Here is a 25,580-nt window from a genome sequence, read left to right on the forward strand (position 1 = left end):
CACTTTTAGAATAGTATCAAATCGGTAAATTTTGGTTCCAGTATAAGTTTTTGACCATTATTTACCTCGAATCTATTGCATGATCCATATATGGTTATTCTTTTAGGGGCAAAAAAGTTAGATCTCATTTGTAATTAAACAAGTAGTGCAACCTATATTCTTTTTTACCCTTAAAAAAAAGTAGAATATAATCCGGACGGTATTCATTTTTTCCTAAAAATGTGGAATTTGACCCAATTCATATTCATTTGTTACTAAAAAAATGAGATCTGACTTTTTGGTACATAAAAAATGACTCATATCAGACACATAGTGATTTCATATTAAAAAGTGATTGAAAACTTAAGTTGTGACTAAATTTTATTAATTTGAATTTTTAAGTGATCACTTAAAATTAACATTTTTAAAGCGAAAGATAAAAAAATTCATTTGATGAAATGTTGGTGACTTTTTGAATGATTTTCTCTTATTAAAGAAAGGAGAAGAAGTAGAGAAAAGTTTGAGAAGAGAGTTTCTTAGAAGCTGAAGTGGTTATTGAGAAGAAGTAGAGAAAAGTTGGAGAAAGAGAGTTACTTAGGAGTTAAAGTTGTTATTGTTAACATTAAGCGAATATTATGGTTCATTAATGTCAAGTCTATTAGAATCAAACCAAGATTTGACAATAATTTATATCACTTGGGATCCTCGGTGACATATTTTCTATGCCAACCCAATGCCACCAATAGTGTTGCGCCAAGTGTCTTGTTATTATTTACACTTTAATTTTTTAATAATTCAACTTGGCTTGGTTTAACGCAAGTTTAAATAATAACATGACATTTGGCGCAACACTATTGGTGGCATTAGATTGGCATAGAAAACATGTCACTGAGGATCCCAAGTGAATTTATATTGTCCTTCAAATATTTTAAAGGGCTACCGTATTATGTACTCAAAAGATACCGAATAAGAGGTGGGATTAGGGTTGTCTTGTCTATAGTATTAGAAAAATATACGCAATTCAGAGATAGGTGATAATGTTAGAATTTTACCATTAACCCCCCTTTTTATACTTATTTTAGGACTAGAAAAAGACTTTTTTAAATATTAGTTTAGAAATAACACCATGATACTCGTCATAGATGCGCTGCACATCCAGCATTTTCCTTCAAGTATTTAACATGATATACATGGTTTTTAACCTAAAGAAACATTAACGAAGCAGATTTGAAGCCTTCGATCATATCAAATCCACATTTATTAGAAACTCCTATTCAAGTGCTCCATAGCTCCAAAAAATTAAAAACAAATTCTGCAAAAGCAAAATATGGATGGCGGGTATATATCAAACGCGTAACAACTAATAAAATCTTATTCATTGACGGCATAAGATCGAGTGGAGTAGATACACTCTAAAAAATACTTAGTCTAATAGATGGCATGTGCCCCCTTGATCAGTTGATCTCTACAGCGTATACTCAATTGTAGAAGAATCGTTGGACGATCCCAGAGATATAGAGGCACGTTAATTTCCCAGCTGCTACGGCACCGGCGAATTTGACCAGCTTATTTATAATTCCAAGTTATTTTTTTAGTAGTTTGCAATGAGAATACTTTGTACAAGATAGGATCCAAGCAGTATAATCTTTTAGCCAATAGGTAAATACCTTTCTGTCCCCCGGCTGGCATGTTGATAAAGTTAGCAGTGACTTCTCTTCAATGCGCACAGTTGGGTAGTTTGATATTCTTAATGTCATTTTGCTCATATCTCAAGAAACGTGGAATGAGTCCAAGTTCCTTAGCTTTAAAATACTGTATGGTAAAAATTTCCTTTCTTTTTTTTTTTTTTGGTTCTTTAAATGGCATCACATTACATATTCGTACTAGGTAGTCTTTACCCTGAATCTTGGAAGTTTGAACATCTTAAAGTTCTGAAAAGGATGCTCGATTCTGTTGCATGATAGAATAAATGGTGTAGCCACAAATGGTGGTGTAATCTGATGGCCTATTAACCTAAAAGCCATTCGGCTTTCTGGTTTGTTTAGCAATACCGAAGGTCCGGAAGGCTGATCACTTTTGTGGACAGAGTTTCCAAGCTTGCTTTGCTGTTGCGCTGCATATTTATAGCACGAGGTTGACTTTGCCACCAAAACTTTCTTGAATTTCTGAGTTTTCCATTAGAGCTCATAGTCTTTCAAAATTAGCTTCTTCGCGTTCCAGGTATGCATGAATGAATCTGCTCGATCTACACCATCAAATAACTAAAAGGGTTCGCCCAATAATTCATAAAAAGTTGGGTAAATTACACTACTAACTTCCTCTTTGGTTATTGCAGAAGTTAAAGACCTCCACTCTTGATTTTATAATAACAAGGACTACACTTTTTAGAAAGAGGGATTTGAACTAAGAAATTAGAATCTCTAAGCTCTAGAGTCTTTATTTCAACCATAATAACAAGGTCTCCTTGAAGGAACCACCTCTCTTGTTTGTTAGACAACATCAAAAACTTGCCATACCCCTAATCAAGTGAAGAATATTAGCTAGTTTTATCATAAATTCACTTCAATGTCCCCAAATGCTATTAAAAGTAATAAGTAATTATTTCAAAGGAAATTAAGAAGAGAGGCTGGCTTTAGTTTTTCTTTTCTTAAAAACTTATGGTTTAAAAAAAATTAATGACACTAATTGTTTATATAGTCATTTAAATTGGCCCTCCATCGATTTTATCTTTTATTTTTAGATTAAGGGGCTGTATTGTGAAGAGTAAAGTCAAATATTTAATATCAATTTAACTGATAGGGAGATTAGACCAGTAATTGGAAGTCCCTAATTTGATTTTGAAACCCTAGCCTTTCCTCCTTCCCCTTTGTAGTTAAGCTTTGACTTGAAAAAAAAAAAAATTTCACAATGCTTTTTTATGCATTACATTTGTCACGAAATTGATGTCTTAATTCTATAATCTAATATTCATGTTTATATGGGTTGAGATATACCCTAGGTTAAGAGGATTTGATACATGTATGGTTGAAAACACTTCGTTTTATTCGAATCCATTATAGGAATGGATATAGATGCATATCTCTTTAGTTTAATAGGTGTAAATACAAAACCTAAAATCATATCCCAAATATTGAAGGGCCTCAAACTACATGAATAAAGCTTTCTTTCTCTACTTTCCTTCCTTTTGGGAAGAATTAAAATTCTATATTGAATAATTTTCTTTTGCTAGACATGAAGAAGATGAACACGAAGGGTAGGGGGTAAAATTGTAAACTGAAAACTCATTATAAAGCTGCTTGGATGGAATGCATTGATTGATAAAAAAGGTCTATGTTACTTTGAAATTGAAAGAGAACATTCCCAGCTTTTACAAAAATTAGAGAGGAGGTTAGTATAAGCGTATAACTTTCACAAAAAAATTCTATAGGTTAAAAGTATAAATAGATGTAGAATTAAATTCCAACATTAGTGTTATAAAGCATAACGGGATAAAAAAAAACGTAATGGGAATTTGTTAAGTCGCAGTTGTTAATTAATACCGTAAAATAAGTTTTTTCTATACATATGCGAATTTATACATTAAGCAAGCTTTGTAATGACAAAGATGCATAAGGCTACCATTCTCTGTTGTCCTGTCAAATTGCAAGAATATTTACAAATCTGATAGAGATAGAAATCAAACCCCTAATCACTGAGGAGAAGCCATAGAGCTCAAATCAGATTTTGGTTGCTAGAGTTTTTTGCACCGTACCTAACAGTTGGGAATGACAAGAGCATGAAGAGGGTATGAAAGATTAAAAAAAAAAAAATACAAATCTTCAATCTATATGTAACATGAGAGATTAAAAAAAAATTTTCTAAAGACGTTCAACGGATACTCGTTAACATATTTAAATTTTTTCAATCTATCATATATATATATATATATATACATACACTAATAATTACCACCCTCCATTCCTTGCATTTATACATTTTTTTAAATTAATTTTACCTTTGTAAAAATTTAACACCTATAATACATATTTAAGTATACAGACCAATTAAAAAGAAATCCAAAAAAGATAACCCACCCTCTATCCATTTGAACCAGGATCTAAAGATCCTAATCAAAGATACCCAGACTCGGCCTGGTGGGCTCTCGCACAAGCGTCATACCATTATCTTGGAAACTTCTATATTGGATCGTAACATGCTCGACATGTCATATGGACTCGTTATCAATTAGCCTCTCTTTAGGGCAGAATGATAAAATTTCTGTACAATTTCTTGAAATCCCATTTTCATCTCCATTTGCTGGTTCTTAAAAGCATTAACTTTCTATAGATATAATCTTTGTTTTAGTTGCGTGCTTTCATGGGTTTTTTTGTATCTTTTAGTGCTCATTAAGATCTCAATTCATCAAGAAATCTTCCAAAAGTAAATTGGTACAGAACATAGAATGGTCACGCTACACCTGTGCGCAGTCCATATAGCCAGAAGTGTAGCCTCATCGATCAGCCACACACGCAACATAATCAATCAACGAATTTAATATTTATTTCCTTTCCAGTGGGTCAAGATTCAGAATTCTCAGAACCTGGATCCATGCACCAGTGTCCTTGAGTTTCGTACCCATCCACATTATCATGTCCAAATAAAAGATCGAAAAAACAAAAAAAAAAAGAAAGAACTTGGGAAGAAAAGAAACCTGAGAAGTAGAGATTTTGGAGCTAGCTGTTGTTGGCTTGGATTCTTGAGCAGACTGCTTACATATTTTTTTTTTGTTCTAGCAATGTATGGAAAATCAAGTTCTAGTAGTAATACCAATACCATATTGCTTGGACCCTTGACCTCCGAGCACATAAATCCAATAGGAAATGTCTTCATCGAAGCAGGAAGCAATCTTGTGAAAAATGAATTTGGTGCATATGGCGAGAAAATCTTTGGGTCAAGTTCATCATTTCTTCAAAGCAATTTTGTCAGCAGACACCTCTCAAATCCCCAATACTATTTTGAAGTGAACGATGACTACGTGAAGAATAAAATCAAGATGATTCTCTTTCCTTTTCTGCACAAGGTATGTAGAAAAATATGTTCATATATCAGTGAGGTGAGATTATTCCTTTCTCCTTCCTTGAAACAAAATGATCACTTGGGATGTTTTCTTGATTCATTTATACTTCCAAAGTGCTTGCATGATGAATTTAATTGTTTGGCCACCTTGCATTGTGAATATAGGGACATTGGATAAGAGCAACTGAGATGGTTGGAGGTGAAATTTTGTACAAACCTCCATATTGTGATATTAATGCGCCTGATCTATACATCCCCATGATGGGATTTGGCACTTGCATGGTTCTTGCTGGCTTCTTTTTGGGCATCAATGGAAAGTGAGTCATAGTCAGCTTTCCACCCCAACTATTAGACTAGCACTATTTTGCCTTGCAAAGAAAGAGATATTAGTACCACTTGTTTTGAAAAATGATATATGTCGTCAGACCAAAGTTTTGATGCTTCATCAAACATATGACAAGACTAACCTCTCAAGTCAATTTGTGATGATATTTGATTTGGCGGATAAATTCATTACTTTTTAACAAAAAAAAAATTGCAGTGACATTAAATTTTGAGTTTTGATATTAAGATGAACGCTTGTTTGTAAACTGTAGGTTTAGCCCTGAAGCTTTGGGAGTGCATTTTACAACTGCATTACTCTGTTGGATATTGCAAGTTCTACTGCTCGGGGCCACATTGCATTCTCTAGGAGGCGGAGGAGATATTCCGTTGCTCGACTTGGTAGGTTATGGTGGATACATTTTTACAGCAGCATCTGTAGTTATCATTTCTAGGATCATTTGGGATCATCTTTTCTGTGCAATTACCTTGTGGGAGAGCTTCTGCATGGGAGTGTTCTTGGTAAAGACCATGAAGAGAATTCTGATTTCAGAGGTGAAAAGAGTGGATTACAAGCACTCCTCCAAGAGAGATTATCTGTTGCTGTCCATTGCAATTTCTCAAATTCCCTTACTGTTTTGGATAGCAAGTATTTGTGTTAAAAGTTAAGACCATCTTACCAACTTTTATATGTTCTTGAAGAGGAGAGGTTACATATATATTGTCAGTGTAACGGATTTATCTTAACTGGCTTGGAAGTTGCATATAATTTTGGATGAGTCTAGTTAAACTTTCTACAGTGAAAATTTTGAAGCCTATACTACAACAAAATTTTGAAGAATGGAGCACAATGGTTTTGTTAGTCAGGCCTTTGTAATAAACTAATTTTTGGTTTCAAATTTCTTGTTTGTAGCAGTAGAAAAACAGAAAAAAGTTAATGGAGCTAGGAGTTGCCAATTTAGTGGTTCATTATATCATAGTGAATGTCATCATTTTCATCCTCCCAACAATACAAGTGGTACTGCAAGAAAGTGAGAAAGTCTCAATATATCGAGTCTAACAATAAGAATTCCTCCCAATAATACAAGTCTTAAGTAGTAATACAAGAGAGCGAAAAAGTGTCAATCGAGTCTACCTATAAAAAAAAGGCTGTAAATTAACGTTAGACGCAAATATGAAAATTCCTAAAATTAAATTAAAAAAGTGGGTTATCCATTAGTTTATTTCTGTCGTTTAAATCATATGTTGCTTAATATAGAATTTTTTTAAGAGTAATAAGACAATTTTGAATGTGATTTTCTTAATTTTGTTACTCTTATTTACAAACTATTTGATTTTTTCGGGAGGGGGGAGGGATGGTTGAAGCCTGAAGGAACAAAAACTGCTTGATCTTTCACAGTCTAAAAAGACAACGTACTATATATACTATAGAAAATTTAATGAGTAATTGTCACATCAGTCCATAATTATTTTATGTTCTAGTAGAGGAGGAATTTAAGAAGTGAAGTTAAAATCTCTAATTTTTTAAAATCTCAAACTTCATGACCTAATTTAACAATTTATTGTATTGTTCAATAGAGGAAAAAAGTCCAACATTATATGTCAACGAGACGAAAAATATAATGTTTGGATCGAAGATTATTTGAGATAATTTTTAAAAAAATTATAATATTTTTTTAATACAATACATGCGAGATAATAAAAAAATAATTAAAAAATTTGTTAATAATACGAGTAGATAATTTTGTGTAAATAATTTATTGTCCAAACACAAAGAAAACTTTCTTACCTTTGCTTTGCCTCTCAGTTTTCACCGCAAGAACTTAACGCAACAGTAACCGTAATAAAAACAAATGGGACTCGTCAATCGCCGCGTTTTGTCTTTCGCGGGTCAGAACGAATCCACCCGGCAGCCCACCGCAAGCAGTTGGTTTCAAAACGCACTACTCTTATAGTCTTATATTGTGTGCATCTTCTTGTCCTTTTTCCCATTTCCTTTCCCTCTTCTCTTTTTAGTTCCAAAGCCCCTATCCAGATTCACAGCAAAATCAGGTACTTTTTTCTTTTACTTTTCCCTTTCCTTTCCTTTGCTTTCTCCTTCCATCTTAATCTTAAATTCCTGATCTAGGTATGGTTCGTAAATTAGCCGGTTTCCATTTGAATTATATGGTTTTCAAATGTTAGTGATTTGTTGTGCAATTAATTTGATTAAGGCTTGATCCGACCCGTGATTACCCGGATACCCGACCCAGATCACGAATTGAGTGCATCGGAGATATCCTCCGTTATTATCCCTACAAAATTATGGCACCTTGAATTTGCAATTTTTGCTAATCTTTGATCGTTTTCGCGTAGTTAATATTGGGGGTAACATGATAATCGAATAGAGAGATATATATTTTTTAGCATTTGTTTGATGGATATTTTTGCCTCGTAACTCAATTGAATTTTTGTTACTTTACTTGGGAATTTTCGCCGGAAAGACTTGATATTTCAAAATTGAGATCGGTGCTTGCCTTAATTCCATGGCCTTTTATGATCATGAGTTCTTAGGTTCGATTCTTCGTAGATGCTTATTCATTAGAGCATAGCAGATCCTCATTTTATTTTTAATCTTTTTTGGCAGGAGTAGGAGGATTATAGAATCGAAACATGTTGGAACAATTGCTGATATTTACTAGAGGGGGATTGATCCTCTGGACTTGTAGGGAGCTCGGAAATGCTCTCAGGGGCTCGCCAATTGAGACCCTGATTAGGTCTTGCCTATTGGAGGAGCGCTCGGGTTCTGCATCATACAGTTATGATGCACCTGGTGCTGCATACACACTTAAATGGTCGTTCCATAATGAACTCGGGCTTGTGTTCGTTGCTGTGTATCAGCGTATTCTCCATCTCCTCTATGTGGATGATTTACTTGAAATGGTCAAGGATGAGTTCTCGAAAATTTATGAACCAACAAGAATGGTGTACAATGATTTTGATGATACGTTTCAGCAGCTTAAGAAGGAGGCAGAGGATCTTGCTGAGAAAATGAAAAAATCAAAGCAACCTGTGAAGGCTATTAATGCTAATTTGGGTAAGAAGCAAGGTCTTGGACAAAAGGGTGGTGTGGATGGAGGAAATCAAAAAAAGAGCGGTGATGATGGAAATGGTGACAAGGATGGCAATAAAACAAAAAGTTATGTGTATGAAAATGGGCACACCAATGGTGAACATGTTTCAAATGGGGAAGTTACTGTAGCGAGTGGTGTTAATGGTAAGGAAAATAGGAGTTCCAATACTGGGGCTTTTGATAAGGACAAGCTCCAGAAGATGCGTGGAGGTAAAGGTGGAAAGAAAACTAACACTGCCGCGGTTAGTAAGGCTCCCAAGGAGGAACTAAAGAAAAAACCACGAGTCTGGAATGACTCACCTCCAGTGTCAAAGTTGGATTTTACTGATCCAGTGAGTGAGAATGGGACTGATAATGTTCCTGTTGTGGCAATGGAGCATGGTGAGAGTATGATGGACAGAGAGGAGATTATTAGTAGTGATAGTGATAGTGATGAAGAGGAGGAGTTGGGAAAGAATGCGAAGATCGAGACAAAGAAGAAAGGATGGTTCTCAACCATGTTCAATAGGTAATTTCTGCCTCCTGTTTAATCATTTTCTGTGCCTTAAATACTATTCCAGATGCTTGTGCTTCTCTACAAGGTAGCTTTGCATTTGTAATATTCAATTGAAGTATGGAGGACTTTAGTAGAGGAACATAAGAAAGAAAAAACACAACATAGGAAGTAGAGAAGTTGATGTGGTAAAATTATTTGTCATGCTTTATTCATCTGGAGGATGCCATCATTGTAAATTTGTTGGAATTTCCATTTTGTTAATTTAATCAGCTGTTAGGATATCCAAATTGATTTTTTTTATTCTTTTGAACTCAGCATTGCTGGGAAGGCAAGTCTGGATAAGACCGACCTGGAACCTGCTTTGAAGGCTCTCAAGGATAGGCTAATGACCAAGAATGTGGTATGCATATATTTCTCTCTTTCCATTATTTTTCCTACTTATCTTTTCCGTTAGTGTGTTTAATCTTTCTTTAAAGTGATGTTTTATTCAGCTTAATCCTGCTCTGGTATATATCGCTGAATGTGCTTGTTACTGGTTTCTTTACAGGCTGAGGAAATAGCTGAAAAGTTGTGTGAATCAGTTGCGGCAAGTCTTGAGGGAAAAAAGCTTGCATCTTTTACAAGAATTTCCTCAACTGTGCAGGTATTCTCAACTTATCCCCATTGTGCAATTAGATGCTAGGTCAATACCCCCTGAAACATAAACTGGGTAAATTAACAAACAGATCATTTGGGGAGAGAAGAGAGAATGAGTTACTTGTTGATGCCCCCAGGGCCCTTAATTTTGTTTTTACTATTTATCGTGGCCATAAAAAGTAATAGCATTGATTACAATTGTTGAAATAGGCTGCAATGGAAGAGGCTCTTGTTCGTATTTTGACTCCTAGACGCTCCATTGACATTATGAGGGATGTTCATGCTGCCAAGGACCAAGGCAAACCTTATGTGGTTGTTTTTGTCGGAGTCAATGGAGTGGGGAAGTCAACCAATCTTGCTAAGGTGAATTTTATAGATACTCTGCTGTAGATAGTTTTTGGCTGTGTTGGCCTGTGTATCTTACATGGCTTTTTACCTTTTTTTTACAGGTTGCTTACTGGCTTCTGCAGCATAAGGTCAGTGTAATGATGGCAGCATGTGACACCTTCCGTTCAGGAGCAGTTGAGCAACTCCGAACTCATGCCCGTAGACTCCAGGTATGTTGTAGGGGCTACTTTTGGCCCTTCTCATTTCTATTGTCAAATTTGAACTGTTGTTATCTGAGATCTGATTGAAGTTTTAGAATGGTAACTGATTTGTGTTTAACTTTGTTATTAGATCCCAATATTTGAAAAGGGGTATGAGAAAGATCCTGCAATTGTGGCTAAGGAAGCAGTACAAGAGGCCACTCGAAATGGTTCAGATGTGGTTCTTGTTGATACTGCTGGTCGGATGCAGGTAAAGCTTTATTACATGATCAAATGTTAAAGCCCCCAATCAAACTGACATTATCTATTATTTTCATTTCTTCCTCTTGAAGAACACAATTTAGATAATAAGGAAATTTTTGAATGGAAAAGTATTAGAATATGTGTGTTTACTATGAGTAGCTTCCTCTGAACTTGTGACTTTTATCTTTTGCAGTTGTCTGAATTCCACATGTTTGTGAATAGGATGTGAACTGGATGACATCCTTGTTTTTGTGCTTTGGTTTAATGAGATGATGTTCTCGTAGTAGTACAGAATTATGTCCAAAAATACTGTGGAAGATTAGCACATATATACTCCTCTGTGTGGTTTGACAAACTTTGGTGAAATATAAGTGGAGGGAAGTGGGAAATGGGAATTTACCTCACATATCTATAAAATTCTCATCGCAACAATAGCAGATGGTTCTGTAACTATTATGGCAAGTTTGTGTTTTTATCATATTCGCTAGACCTTTTTCATTGTTTGTCATAATAAGAAAAGTTGTTTCAGTGTCATCAGATCCTTGAACAGGACTTATGATTTGCAACCTGACTTATGATTTGAAAAGGAGAAAGTATGTGTAATAGTTTTCTTTTCTAGCATATGGGCCATTGGTTTTTAGGGAACTGGATTATAGCTCGCTTGTTCATAGAGAGCTTTACACTTTTTTAAACTGAAGGAGTCACGGAAACACAAAATAAGAGCAAAAGAAAGACGCAATGTAAGTGGGGCATGTAGATTTTTTGAAGGTTTTAAATTTCACCACAAGATTTTTTTTTTTTTTTTTTTTGAAAATGTTGAGACTGACGCTATACCAACATGGCAGTGACTTTGTTGCTTCTGTTTTGTGCTCTTTATGGGTGAGCGCTTGTCTGGTGTGGGTAGGTAGTTCGTGCGTGAGAAGCAAATGTCTTCTTCAGACTCTGCACCTTTCCTCGTGGAGAAATGAAAAAATTAGATAGTAAACTGCTGTTTCAGTAATGGCTATGTTTCATGCTTTACAGGATAATGAGCCACTGATGCGAGCACTCTCAAAGCTTATCTATGTCAACAGTCCTGATCTGATATTGTTTGTTGGTGAGGCATTGGTTGGGAATGATGCTGTAGATCAATTGTCTAAGTTTAATCAGGTGTGTTTCTTCTATTTGAAAATGAGTCCTTTTTTCCTCACATAATCAGATAAAAGACCTTTGAGGAAATTTGTGCAGACATTTAGATATTGACTAATCATGTTGATCTTTGCAGAAACTTGCTGACCTTTCACCATCTCCAAATCCCCGACTGATTGATGGGATTTTGCTCACCAAGTTTGATACTATTGACGATAAGGTACATACTTCTGCTGTCGGTTTTAAGTAGAAAGCTCGAGGTTTTAATATTTATACTTATTGTTGATGTACTTCAGATTGTCTTTGTGGCTCTTCATGTTTGGATTTATTGGCTGTAACATGGTGTAGGTCGGAGCTGCACTTTCAATGGTCTACATTTCTGGATCACCCGTCATGTTTGTTGGTTGCGGGCAATCTTATACGGATTTGAAGAAGCTTAATGTTAAGTCCATTGTGAAGACCCTACTAAAATGATGGAAGTGTGTTGTGTTCTTCGCTCCCTAGCTTTGGCTTATTAGTATTTAATATGGTTTCCCTCTGTCAATGAGCATTTTGTATCTCCTGCCACAACTCGTTCTGTCCCCTCTACGAGCTCGCTCGCTACTGCTTTGTTATCTTTGATACTGGAGACTGGAGTTTAAGCAAATCAAGTTTTAGGTAATTCTGTCTCGCTCTGATTACCTATTTGTTGGTAGCGAATAATTTAGGCCTATTTCCCCTTTCCGCTTTCCCCTTTTCCACATTGGTTCAGGAGTGTGAGAGGATCCCCCTTTAAAGGTCTACTAAGCTCCTTTTCAGTCAGCAATTGCCTGGACAGTGGAGTTTAGTGGGTTCCTCCTTTAGATGAGTGATTTTCAAGTAGGGGTGGGCAAAAAATTCAATCCGATCCGAAACCCGACCAATTCGATCCGAAAAATAGAATATCCGGTCCGATTTTTCTTGGCGGGACAGATGAGGGTCGGGTATTTGCAAAAAAGAATACGGATATGGATCAGTAAAATAAAAATTCACGGGTGCCCGACTCGTAAGGTATATTATATAAATATTAAAAAAATAAGAGTTTATTATATAATTTTATAATTTTTAATCCTAAGTGTGAGTAAAGTGGTTCACAACCTCATATTTTAATCTCATATGATCCGGCTCTCCTCATTTTGTCTAAAAAAAATGAATATTCTTGGTGAAACCTGAACCAAATGAATAAAATAAAGAAAAATTTGTGAAAGTCTATCATAAAAATTGTTCATTCTTTTCAACCTTTTTCATGTTTATTCTACTTTCATCGGTCTTTTCTGCAAAATTTTGATCAATTCAATCAAAAATTTGTGTTTGGAGCTCCAATTTTCTGTTAGCTAGATAATTAAAACATTTGTGTCTTTCATTTATTTATTTATTTTATTGCAATTGTGTCTCTTAAATTTGTTTCCTTTATTTTAGTGCAAAAAATTTATTTTTCTTTTTCATCACCTTTAATGCAACAAGGTCTATTCCAAAGATGTAAGAAAATTGGGAAAAATTTTTCAAGATTATTTGTGTTATACTTTCTTAAAAAATTATTAGCTCTGTTCAATTCTTTTCCGGACTTGATTCTACAATCGACTTATTTTAGATGCAATCTTGTATCATAATATCCTTAAGGAAGTTGGAAAAGTTGTCATATGCTTATTATTCTTGTGTTTGTTATATTGTAAAATGATGAAATGCGTGAGAATAGTGATGTACTCAAAATTATCATCAAACTTTGTTTTATCCTTGTGTTTATTATGTTATAGAAGGATGAAATGCGTGAGAACGGTGATGTACTCAAAATTATTATTAGATATTATAATTCTAATATGTACTAAATTTATGAAATCGATTTGATTATTAGATGAAATGTATGAGAATGGTGATGCATAGATTTTGATTATAATATATCTACCAATGTTAATTGAAAAACATATTTTTTTTTTATTGGAAAACATGTTGATATTAAGTAAAAAATATTTTTTTATTGAAAAATAGTTTTTTTTTTTTTACAGGTATCCTATGACCCGCCCTTTTTTTCGGGTACTTGAAAACATTAGGAGCGGGTTAGGGTCACAAAATGGCTGATCCGATATTTTAGGGTCAGGTCAGCCATATCTTGTTAGGGGCTGATACCCGACCCGTGCCCACCCTTATTTTCAAGCATTATTGAAAAGAAAACAAGAAACGGAAAAGGCAATAGCTAGCGTTAGTCTGAGTGTTCCCCTTCCTCCTTTCCCACATCGGTTCAGGAGTGTGAGAGGATCCCCCTTTAAGGATCCACTGAGCTCCCTTCCAATCAGCAATTACCTGGACAGTGGAGTTTGGTAGGTCCCCCCCTCTAGATGAGTTATTTTCAAGCATTGTTGAAAAGAAAACAAGAAACGGAAAGGGCAATAGTTAGCGTTAGTCTGAATGTTCCCCTTTCCCCTTTTTCACATCGGTTCAAGAGTGCGAGAGGATCCCCCTTTAAAGGTCTTTTTCATATCGGTTCAACGGTATGAGAGGATCCCCCTTTAAAGGTCCACTGAACTCCCTTCAAATCAGCAATTGCCTGGACAATGAAGTTCAGTGGATCCCCCCTTTTAGATGAGTGATTTTCAAGCATGGTTGAAAAAAAAAATTTAGACCTATTTTGTTTCTCCTCGCTCTATGTTTATGTTAAGTGAGATTGTACGCTTGCAAACCAAGCACTCTCTGGACTAGAGTGGTGCCGGGGTTACGGACAGCTGTGTTTCTCAAGGTTATAGACCAGTAACCAACCCGTTATCTAATTAATATTTTACCATGTGGGGCGAAAAATGCTCTTTTGTTCGCAATATTTGATCTCTAATGTTTCGAGGAAAGCAAATTTGGTTCTCATAATCTTTGATTTCAGGCAAATTTAAGAAAATTATTAGAATATTACAATAGTTAACGATTAAAATTATATTGGAGCTAGTCAAAAGGGGCATGAACTAAATTCTATGCTCAAAATATTTACGCTTATTTCAATGCAGCCGGTATTCCATGCACTGTTTGTAGATGCACCCTCCCATCTTTCGTTCGTATTTGGACCAGTTACTTGAAACAGTGAAGCAAGTGCTTTGCAAAATTTATCAACCGAAAAAGAAAAAAAAAAGAGCCTAAGGTCTACGTACACTCCACTCAACAGTGAATTTGATGGCATATTTTTTCAGTTTTAAGAAAAAGGCCGAAGCCACTAATATTAGCTAAAAGAGTGAAAACCTGCTTTTGCCTGTGCTAGCGATTAAGGGTTGATTAGATGGAGGTAGTAATAAAAAAAAAAAAAAGGAATGGTGATGAGGATGGTAAAGGATGCTGTGCTATTGAGGCTGAGAAAAAGGAAGAAATGAGGGTTCCAAATTCCAATCCGTTTTTAGTGGGTATTGTTGGGAAGGCAGGTTTGAATTATGAGGACCTGGAACCAGGTTTGAAGGCTCAAAAGGACAAAGCTCATCACCAGCAATTAAGTGTGTATATTAAGCTTGGCCACTTTTCCAGCTCGGACATGGGGCACATCAGTTGTGTTTTTTCCTCTCGTCATATTTGTTATTTGATAGTATATAATTACATTAGCATACTTGAAAAATATTTTGTTACATATATGTAAATGTCGTCACGAATATAATAATAAAAATATTAGTATTATATATCAAACATTAATTGTGCCTGCATAGAAATTATTTGCGTGCATCATAAACACTTTTTTTTCAATTTACCTTTTTGTCTTCTCAATTAATTTTTTATCTCATGTATATCATATTACAAAAAAAGTGCTACAGTAATTATTTCAAATAATCTACCACTACCATGATACCATCCAAACACACTCAATTATAAAAAAAAAAAATAGAATAATTATACAAAAATGGACAAAAGTACAAAAGTACTCACTGTGTGTGTGTGTGTGTGTGTGTGTGTGTGTAGGAATGGTGGAATACAATGAAGAAGAAGAAGCAGATTAATTGATGCTACTCTAGCCAGTAGCTGTTGTTTCACGTCCCAAAAAAGAGCGATTTTATGAATTCAAATGTTTATCTTAATCAGTTTGCTGTTTGAACTGAAGTTCGAACGTTGGGGAACGCATCTTAATTGCTGATTTCCTGCCAAGTGGTTACTTCAAGTTGTCAAGATAACATTTTTATCCCCAAAAAAAAAAAAAACAGATGCCAAGATAACAAAAACCACAAATATACATTGATTGGATTGGAGTTCCACAAGCAAATAACACCATCAACAGAATTAGCAGCCTCACTGTATGAGAATATTTCCTCATTTAACTTTTAACATTTACTGTCCCAACCGACCAAAATTTCCACATGCATTATCTACTGAGTTTTAAGGAAGGAATAATGGAAGGTGGTCAAATTTCAATTACTACTATTTTTTGACCCCAAAATAAGGCGAATCCTAGGAATATCAGTTGTATGTATCAAGTTTGAAAGCTTGTGTTGTTCCTCACGTGCCAGTACTTAATTGCTTCGGATTTTCCAAAGCAAATCCCAAGGCCAACCTAGTTACTAATACTATAAAAGAGCCTCCAAACCAAAAGCCAAAGCCAAATCCCTAAACAGTAGAGCTCCATTAACTAGGATTTCTCAGCACTTGGCATTGTTGTTACATACTAGCTAGTATTACTTGGTATTTTCAGAAACGTTTCTTCTCTCCTGATTTCTTAAATGGCTTCTTCACTCAAAACTGTCTTTCCATGTTTTGCCCTTGTCTTCTTCCTCTTCTCTTTGTCTGAAGCCAGAGAGTTTCTGGTTGGCGGCAAAGGAGGTTCTTGGAAGATCCCTTCTTATCCTGATGAATACAACAAATGGGCTGAAAAAAATCGCTTCCAAATTGGAGACTATCTCGGTAAATATGCGTTCCCTTCTTATCCTACTTACTCTAAAAACTTTTCAATCCCTATATCTCCTATCTTATTTGTTCATTTCCTTGCTTGTTTCCAATCTGATCATGTTTACATGAGTAAGTCTTTTGTTGCATGCTTTTCCATTGCTGTACGAAAACTCCCATTTTTTTTCTGCTTCCATCAGTTTTCATCAAGTATTTTCTACGGTTTCTCCTGTTGAATTGTTACAAGATATATATAACTTGTATATTTAATTTCTCGTACTTCCCACTATTTTTTTTTTTTGGTATTCTTCTTGGCATTAAATTAAAGAAGGTTTGACTAGAAACGATTCTCGAAATTTCCCGTTCAAGGATTAGGATTTCTTTTTTCATCTCTCAGAGTCGGTACTTGTTCCAGTCTCACAATTTTTTTCGTCTTATCTTCTCATTTTCTTGCTTGTTTCCAGTCTGCACATGTTTTAACTAGTAACACTTTTGTTGGATGTTCTTCCATTTTTGTCCAGCTGTACCATTCCCATAATCGTCTGCTTGCGTTAATTTCCTTTATGCATTTTTCTAGTTTTTCTTGGCACCAAAGAAGCTTAGGAGCAAAAAAAATTCTGACGGTTACAGAATCGAACACTAGGATTTTGTTCATTTCTTGAAGTTCCATCTTCGCCTTTTGTCATTTCCCAAATTGGTTTTTTCCTACACCAACTTTTGTAAGTATCTTGAATACACATTTGTCGTCTTCCTCGAACCCCAAGTTTATTACGTTTCCAACTCGTAACTCCCATCCTCGTATTCTAAAAAAAAAATAAACAAATAAAATTAAAGCCCATGAATTGCTTTTACTTTTTCTTTTATGATGATGGGATTCAAATTATCACGTTCTTTTTTTTTTTGGCTAAATTTTTTTTCATTACATTCTCGTCGTGAACAGTATTGGAGTACGATAAAAACAGCGATTCAGTGTTAGAAGTGGTGGAGTCAGACTACAACGGCTGTAGCAGAGGGAACCCTGTTAAAGAATTCCATGATGGGAACACCAAGATTCAGCTGGATCGATCAGGGCCATTCTACTTCATCAGTGGAGCTGATGGACACTGTGAGAAAGGGGAGAAGCTGATCGTTCGCGTCCTGGCTGCTAATCATACTTCAGCAGGGAGTCACTCTCCTGCCCCGGCTCCTTCTCCATCAGCCTTGCAACATGCTCCGGCTCCTGCTGCGGCCACCGCTGCTGGTCATGCCCTCAAGCTTGGATTCATGGGATGGCTTGCTTTGATGGCTGCAAGTTTGATATTTGTGTTTGCAATGGCTTAGTGATCGTGATGGAATTTGGGTCGTTTGTGGTTGTGTTTAGGACCATGCATCATGTTGACTATGGTACTCTTTTCTTGATTTGTTTTCGTTTTAGGTTGTTTTGGGGCAAACTTTGTTTCAGGCGTTTGATTTCTGATGTATGATAATGAATATTGCGGTTGTCTTCTCTTTTCTTTTTCTCTATTAATTTCCATCAATGAGCTATATATATGTACTTTTCTTACTAGGTTGTAGCAAAAATTAACCCGGGAAAATTTCAAGAAATTGAAATTAATTACCTAAAGTAGGTCAGACGAATTTGTGTTCTTTAAAATGGAATTGAAAAAAGAAAGAATGTACTATCAAGTTTCTGAAATGTTGACTTGTATCAAAACAAGAGGAAAAAAGAAGAAGAAATAGAACAAGAGGTGGGAGTTTCTGGTATTTTCCAGTGTTTTCAGTCCCTTTAATTTAGGATTGGATTAGTCCAAATTAGTTCAATTTTCCAAGGACATATGTGCATTATGCATAACATACATCATTAGATTTGAATGTACTTGTCTAAAGATCGTCCACAAATTTCTAGTAGTTTAATTAGAAGATATGTAGCAGGGGAAAAAAAAAATCTTATAACCAATTATGATGGAGGTTTTAAGTTACATATTGAACAGTGAATTCAGTGGCCATTTTCAATATATGAAGAAACAAAACTTTAATGTACACTAACCAAAATCTTGAGGACAATTTTCTAAAATGCAGAATCCTGATAATAAATGCTTCATCTCGAAGTTAATATAAGAAGGAAATGAACACAGAAAGAGGTCATAATTATGATTCAACAACTTCTCTCTACTTCTTCTCATCTCAAATTTTTCTCTATTTCTTCTTTTATTTTCAAAGGCCTTCCTTTAAGGAAGGAGACCCCATGAATTTCATTTCATTTTATTTTGATTTTTTAATAAAGTCTCTTCTAAATTTTCTAAACGAGAGTTTTCTGTTTATCCTAGAGATTTCTAGTGAGAATTTTCTATTCTAAATTCTTATGGAGATTTTTGTTTTTTCTTTTGTGTTTAGATCTGTATTTTTTTTTTTTTCAAATCTGATTGTCAGATTTAAAAATTTTTTTGGATCTTGAATCAATTTGAACAGATCGCATCATCATTATTGCACCTTAAGACCATTTATTAGTAAATTTGGCAATTGCAACATGCCAAAAGAAAATTGCAACAATGTATACAACTTTGAAATTTCTTGTATCTTTCAGATTTGTTCATAATTTTTCGGATCTGTTGTATCTGTCAAATTGCAAATTTATAATTTTTAGTGCATATTTAGCCTACCATTATGGCAGTGTTGTAGTACAAATCTATAAGTTCTATTACATGTTTAACTTGTCATTGGGGTAGCGATGCAGATCAATTCATGCCGGACAATTTCCAACAATTGGTTAATGAAATTTGTTTTTTTTTTTTTTTGAATTATATCCAAAAAAAAAACATTATAAAAGGGTCATTTCTTATATCAAAAGGCAAAGATATCCGAGTATAATAGTATTCTTTCCACCTTAATTGAGGTTAATCTTTACTCTGCAATGTATTTCGTTTAAACTACTAATAAACAAGGTAAGGAGATGATTACAATTTACCATTATGTAATCTTTACCTCAACCTAATATTCCACATCATATTATTTGCATTTTGTTTTAGAAGACACATCAAAACAAAGAAACAAGATCGCCAATGTAATTTGACTTCAATTATTTGCGCTAACAAATCGATTTTGAGGTTTCAGTATGGTATGTTGTACGTCAATAGTTCTAATTAGTACTATTAAATGTTATTCACGATTTGGAATTTATTCACACCTATTCTTCCGTTTTATATAATAAGTACACATTCAATAGGTGTAGGTCAAGAGCCTTGACTTGCATTCTAAAAAATCTAGGATTTTTCAAAAATTTCACCGTGGTGCTTAGATACTTGACTGGTTCGGTGGTAGTTCAATCTTCTCCGAATTCTTACTTTGATCCCTTTGAATTCTCCTTTTCCCTATTATACAGTAGCAGTAAGTGTAGAATAAAATATATCGTGTCTGAAAAAAAGTGGAATCGTGATTAACCATTTGATAAACACACACACATATGTTTAACATTCATCTTGTACTTTCTAATTTTTCGGTAAACAAATTTTCTACTATATAGACAACTCTATTAGTTAGAAAAGAAGGGGAAACAAAAACTCCATCAGTTAGAATAGGTTCTCTAAGTCCTGCTTCTATCCTTATTCTGAAGCTTTGGTTACAGAAATAAGATTTGGCCTAGAAATTAGGATCACCATTTTTTTTTATTAAATCCAAGACTTCTCTCTAGAGATGGCAAATGGGACGGAGTGTCCGCCACGGGGCCAATGGGGCGGGGGGACTTTTTTCCCCGTTAAGAAATGGGGTAGGAACTGAGAAGGGGGGTAGGGGAGTATTCCCCCGCCCCCTCCCTTGCCCGCCACCCATTATATATATATTATGTATATATATATAATATTTAATTTAATTAGGTACAAACTTATAATATATTAGTTATAAGTATTATATAATATATATTAGTATATGTAATATAATTGATATTATCAATTATACTAATAATTATACATGTCTACTAATAGAAATTAGTAATTAGTTATACTAAATTTACTAATACATTTATCCTAAATTTCTAATAATACTTAACACAATAACACCTTTTTTCTTAAAAAATACAATAATGACTTAGTGATTGTGTTTATTTCAAAAGTGAAAATTTGATTACTTTAGTTATATTTGTTTCATCATATTGGATTGTATTCAAATAGTTTTTGTTTGATTTTTTTTTATTTTGATTGTGAAATTACAATAGATAATGATTTGGTGATGTATTGATATTTTAATACTTAATTATTTATTAAAATTTAACTATAATAAAATTATATAATAATTTTTTATTAATCTTGCGGGTAACTCTGCGGGGAAGCAGGGCGGGCCAGGGGCGGGGAGACGTAATGGGCAACCCCCGTCCCTCGCTCCAAGCCCAGCCCGTTGCCAATCCTATTCTCTCCAATTGAAAAGGCTAGTAACTTCAAGGTGCTAATCTAGTAATTTAAAAACTTCAGGGCTTAATCCATATTTTTGTCAAAATTCGAAGAAATGATGCAATTAACTCAAAAGGATTGAAGTCTCCCAACCATCATCTCCAAATTCCCGATGCTCCTCTTCTCACTTCTCAAGTTCCCACTACCCACCAAGGCCATCCACAAACCGACCACGCTTTTAGCCTCAGTCTGTTCCTACTAATGTTATATAAAAGAATTGAAAGAAAACTGTTGCAGAGATTTTGGTAAATTTTGGAGGGATTGGTTAACCGCTTTTAACCTCAGTCAGCTTCCACTAATATTTATGTAAAAGAATTCAAAGAAAACTGTTGCAGATATTTTGGTAAATTTTGGAGGGATTGGTTAGTTTCATTTTTTGTTTTATCAGACTTTTGCTCTGTTGTTTTGACAATCTAGATGATAAATCGACCATATTCATCTGATTTCAGGAATGGCTTGGGGGAGTGTAAACTCCCAGTTTGGAACTGCACTTTTGTGGCATGCTAAACTGAAGAATGTTTCTCCAAGATTACAACTTTTGGAAAATAAACCTCAGCGGGTTCTCAGTTCACTTGATTCCCTGAAGGTATGCTACTATAACTCACAAGTTGCAACCCCTTTTGCCCTGCATTTGGTTAGTTTTGTCTATAAAGAATTGAAGGTGAACTGAGCCAATTTCTTGTTGATGACCCTTCTTTAAGTAAAGCTCAATTTGAAGGTATGTGTAGAATGCAGACTAAGCTGCCTTATGGTGTCACTTATTGCTTTGTTAAGGATACCCCTTGTCCATAATGTTCGGAAAGTGGGCATGTCTATACAGAGATAACTGCTTTGGGAGATAATGTTTATGCCTTTTTCTTTTGTTTATGTTTCTTTACATGTTTCCCTTTTTGTATAAGAATCTTAAACTGCAGGCTATTTACTTGTAATCCCAGTTAAAAATGGTGGAAATGAGTAATCCTTACAGTCTTTAATATTCAATAAGGATTATTGTTGAGTGTGGCCAAATTAGTAGTTCTGTAAGTAGATGCGCTAGTAACGGTAGATTTTTGGGTTAATTATAATGATGTCATTATAGAGTGGAGACTAGAAGGTTATACACAGGAACTACTCAACTCTACGATTCAAAACAAGAGAAGCAAGACTCTTGTATAAGTTTCATACTTTGAGTGATAATCCCTGGTGTCTCACTTTGAATCAAGGGATATCATCTGCTGAACATTTTAGATGTAGAGTTGCATATTGGTATGACTTGATGATTGAATGAAGAGTTCTAAAGCTGCAGTTTTTCATCCTTCACGTAAATGTTAAAAGTTTGTATGGTACAGGGGCTGTTTGTACTTGTCAAAGTTAGAGAGAAACTGTACTCATCTTTCTCAAATTGGGAGTGAGGTAGAGAATACTTATTCTTACTAGAACTGAGTCATGAATCCATTTACTTCTTGATTTGGTAGGATGACTGCTAGTTATACGTTATGTACTTCTCCTTTCTTATCTCGGCATCTTTTTAAATTAGTTAATGCTGTATTTGAATTATGTCTCAAGGAAAGCAAGTGGCAACCTCTAATTCAAAACTTAAAGTCATTTCATATAATTGTTGCTGGTCCTGTTTGTGCTGTATCAAATTATTGTCCTTTGAAGAAATGATAACTGGTAACTGGTATAATTCCTCGAGTTTCATCAATTGTCTAGCTTGGAAAAATGTCTTCCTTGGTGGCAAGTTAATTAGTCAAAACTACCCTGGTATCTTATAAAGACTTAGGTGGTGGACGAACTTGATCAATTTTTGAATCAACACTGCTTCTTCACATGGCCGGCAGTTACCATTTTTCAGACTCCCTTGAATTTGAGAATAACTAAAACTGCTCTAACTTTGAGTTGATTGCTCCTTGAGTGTTTTTCTCTGATGAGTCTATACCTTGAAACTAAAATCTTAGAGTGCATACATTTGTTGGTTGCAGCTTGCCTGCAGTCCAGTTGCCCCCGAGTTAAGAGGTAGATGCCCATCTGAGAACCTGGGTCAATGCAAAGCCGCGGTGATCAGATGTGATCATCCTCAAAATGCTGATCTACCTCGCTACTATTCAAAGAAGGAGAAGAAGCCCTTCCCTGTTCCAATAGTTGAGTTGAGGAGAGCTGCCAGGGAAAGGTTCAAGAACAGCAAAGGCCAACCAAGAAGACCAATTCCCCCTCCGAAAAATGGCTTGGTTGTTAAGAGCCTAACTCCCCTTGCTTACAGTGTGCTAAATGCAAGAATAACGTTGATTAACAATCTCAAGAAGTTGTTGAAAGTGGTGCCCGTTCAAGGTTGCAAGTAATGTTCTGCCTAATTGATACTTATTCATGTCTGTCATCTAGCATATTACTGGCCTTTTTAGAACTGCATAAATATTACTCCAATAATTTGAATGTCTAATAGTCTGAAGCTTGCCTTTTTATTTCCTTCATACAATTTGTGAATTTGATCCCATATTATCCTTATGTTTCATTCACAATGATTATCTTAATTTGCTATTGACATTTCTTGAGACCATTGAGTCCTACAAGTCAAGATGTTTTTGGAAAATTTATCTCTTATACAATGCACCTTCAAACTTTTTCCTGCAAACTTTTTGAGTTAGAATATGTCAAAACTAATGCAGGTGGTGCAATGAAATTCATGTGGGACAGTTTGGTCATCCATTCAGATCATGCAAAGGACCAACAGCCTCAATTCGTAAGGGAGAGCATGAGTGGGGAGATGCAGTAATTGAAGATATACTGGTGCCAATTGAAGCATACCACCTCTATGATCGTCTGCAAAGGCGTATCACACACGATGAGAGATTCTCGATCCCCAGAATCCCTGCACTAGTGGAGCTCTGCATTCAGGCAGGGGTTGATTTGCCTGGATATCCTACAAAACGAAGAAGAAAACCAATCATACGAATTGGGAAAAGTGAGTTCATTGATGCAGATGAAAGTGACTTGCCAGACCCTGAGACAGAAGCTCCCATGCCACGAATATTGACTGAAATACCTGATGGAGAAATTAATTCCCCTTCTAGTGCAGAAGAAATTGCTGTGCTGGCTGAGGAAACACTTCAAGCATGGGAAAAAATGAGGAAAGGGGCCAAGAGGCTGATGAAGATGTATCCTGTGAGGGTTTGTGGATATTGTCCAGAAGTGCATGTGGGTCCTAGCGGACACAAGGCCCAAGTTTGTGGAGCTTACAAGCATCAGCAACGTAATGGGCAGCATGGATGGCAGACAGCTGTTCTTGATGACTTGATACCTCCAAGATATGTGTGGCATGTTCCTGACGTCAATAAGCCTCTAGCACGAGAGCTTAGAAATTTCTATGGTCAAGCCCCTGCTGTTGTAGAAATATGCATACAGGCTGGTGCTGCTGTGCCTGAACACTACAAACCCACGATGAGGTTGGATATTGGAATTCCTAAAGACGCTAAAGAAGCTGAAATGGTGGTTTGATTCTTATTTATATCCATTTCAGAAATAGAACTAGTAATTGCATTTAAAAAAAAATGAAAAGGAAATCATATGCCCTTGATCTTCACTCGGTGGTATGAAGTTGAGATACATTTCGTTACAGTATTTCAGCAGATGAAGGCAAGTTTCGAAAATCAGAGCAGAAAGCTTGGCTATCTGAGAGTTATTGTTGCCCTGCTCTTCTAAAGGAACAAAAGACCTGGTGCACTGACATCTCTCCTGCAGAGTATTCCTGTTCAGCTGAAAGATTTGCTTGATGAAAAGTGTCAGATAGCCTTTCGGCCTTTTCTTTGGCTGGTCTAGAATTTGGAAACAGTAAGATCTTGCTCAGCCTCGGATCCATGATGTGATATCAGTTGGGGTGCTGTATAGATTTGCAGTTGCATGCATCATTTATATTGATGAATATTAGAGGAATCAGGTTTCAATTTTCTCAAATTTCATACTCGGTGTATATGAGACATTTAATGTGTATACCATTGTGCTGTAGTGTTAATACAGTTGGAATGAAAGATATAATAGTGCTCATTAATGATTCAGTATAGAGATAGTAGTACTCGTTTAACTCTTTAGAGCCTTAAAATTATTCAGGTCACTTGAGAGAAGGCAAATCTGTATCAGCAGTACACTATAATGTCTTAGCAAAACTATCATGCAAATAAAGACATTTATTGCAATGATCCCAATCTACATTCCACTCAAACAAATTAAAGAACTCCTGTAAAAAAATCAAAAATAACAATCTGGTCTCATGAAGCCAGATGGAGCAGGAATAAATCCTCTGGAGCAAGTTAAATTTTAAGGCATCATATCTGTGATCATGAAGATCTTTTCAGGTACGAGGACGGGTGTTTTCAGGAGTAGCAGTTCCAGTGGTAACTCTGGCAACGTCAAGAGCAGTGGCTTCGGGCTTCTTGTGGGAAAACAGCGTAAAATAAGCCAACGTAGCAACACATGCAAAACCAGCCATAGCCATTCTGGCTGGACAATAGGGCAACTTTCTTGTCTGATGGAGTACCTCTGAACTATGCTGTGGCGAAGGTATCTTTGGTGATGCCTGGCTTGCCCCTGCCCCTGCCCCTGCCCCCGCCTCGGCGGTCGGTTGCCCCATAATGGGTGTGGCTACCCCAGCTGCCGTCATGGCTTGCTGACCCCGTGGCGGAGGTGCCTGGAACCTCCCTGATTGATTATTGATTCCTGGATTTCCTGCCATTGCGTGAAAACTTTTGCTCTAGCTCTTCACCTCTAGCAAATGTGCATGTGGTTTTGTTGTCTTGGACAAAAATAATAATAAGATGGATGCC

The 25,580-nt window shown here is 35.6% G+C and overlaps 4 protein-coding genes across 5 annotated transcripts; all 4 read left to right on the plus strand.

Annotated features, from left to right (window-relative positions):
- The first annotated feature begins 4,753 nt into the window (after positions 1 to 4,753).
- LOC113696397 (uncharacterized) lies at positions 4,754 to 6,024 on the plus strand. The gene is made up of 3 exons (XM_027215819.2): positions 4,754 to 5,038; positions 5,200 to 5,351; positions 5,631 to 6,024. Exons 1-3 carry the CDS (start codon positions 4,754 to 4,756, stop codon positions 6,022 to 6,024), a joined length of 831 nt encoding a protein of 276 aa, XP_027071620.2.
- Positions 6,025 to 7,267: 1,243 nt separating this feature from the next.
- On the plus strand, positions 7,268 to 12,179 carry LOC140008492 (uncharacterized). Its single transcript, XM_072053005.1, has 10 exons — positions 7,268 to 7,407; positions 7,982 to 8,975; positions 9,279 to 9,363; positions 9,511 to 9,606; positions 9,810 to 9,962; positions 10,049 to 10,156; positions 10,278 to 10,397; positions 11,414 to 11,539; positions 11,655 to 11,738; positions 11,867 to 12,179. The coding sequence occupies exons 2-10, from the start codon at positions 8,008 to 8,010 to the stop codon at positions 11,990 to 11,992; spliced, it is 1,866 nt and encodes a 621-aa protein (XP_071909106.1). The 5' UTR covers positions 7,268 to 7,407; positions 7,982 to 8,007; the 3' UTR covers positions 11,993 to 12,179.
- Positions 12,180 to 16,093: 3,914 nt separating this feature from the next.
- LOC113694543 (early nodulin-like protein 14) lies at positions 16,094 to 17,857 on the plus strand. The gene is made up of 2 exons (XM_027213378.2): positions 16,094 to 16,387; positions 17,310 to 17,857. The coding sequence occupies exons 1-2, from the start codon at positions 16,207 to 16,209 to the stop codon at positions 17,687 to 17,689; spliced, it is 561 nt and encodes a 186-aa protein (XP_027069179.2). The 5' UTR covers positions 16,094 to 16,206; the 3' UTR covers positions 17,690 to 17,857.
- A 2,990-nt stretch (positions 17,858 to 20,847) lies between these two features.
- LOC113692977 (APO protein 2, chloroplastic-like) lies at positions 20,848 to 24,815 on the plus strand. 2 transcript variants are annotated; one of them, XM_072053006.1, is made up of 4 exons: positions 20,848 to 21,149; positions 21,237 to 21,373; positions 22,749 to 23,101; positions 23,430 to 24,815. In XM_072053006.1, the coding sequence occupies exons 2-4, from the start codon at positions 21,239 to 21,241 to the stop codon at positions 24,256 to 24,258; spliced, it is 1,317 nt and encodes a 438-aa protein (XP_071909107.1). In that variant the 5' UTR covers positions 20,848 to 21,149; positions 21,237 to 21,238; the 3' UTR covers positions 24,259 to 24,815. The 2 variants fall into 2 exon arrangements, with proteins under 2 accessions (XP_071909107.1, XP_071909108.1); XM_072053007.1 differs by having other exon boundaries at positions 20,848 to 21,130.
- The last annotated feature ends 765 nt before the right edge of the window (positions 24,816 to 25,580 follow it).

This window comes from Coffea arabica, chromosome 6c (genome assembly GCF_036785885.1).
Source record: "Coffea arabica cultivar ET-39 chromosome 6c, Coffea Arabica ET-39 HiFi, whole genome shotgun sequence".
Taxonomy (NCBI): domain Eukaryota; kingdom Viridiplantae; phylum Streptophyta; class Magnoliopsida; order Gentianales; family Rubiaceae; genus Coffea; species Coffea arabica.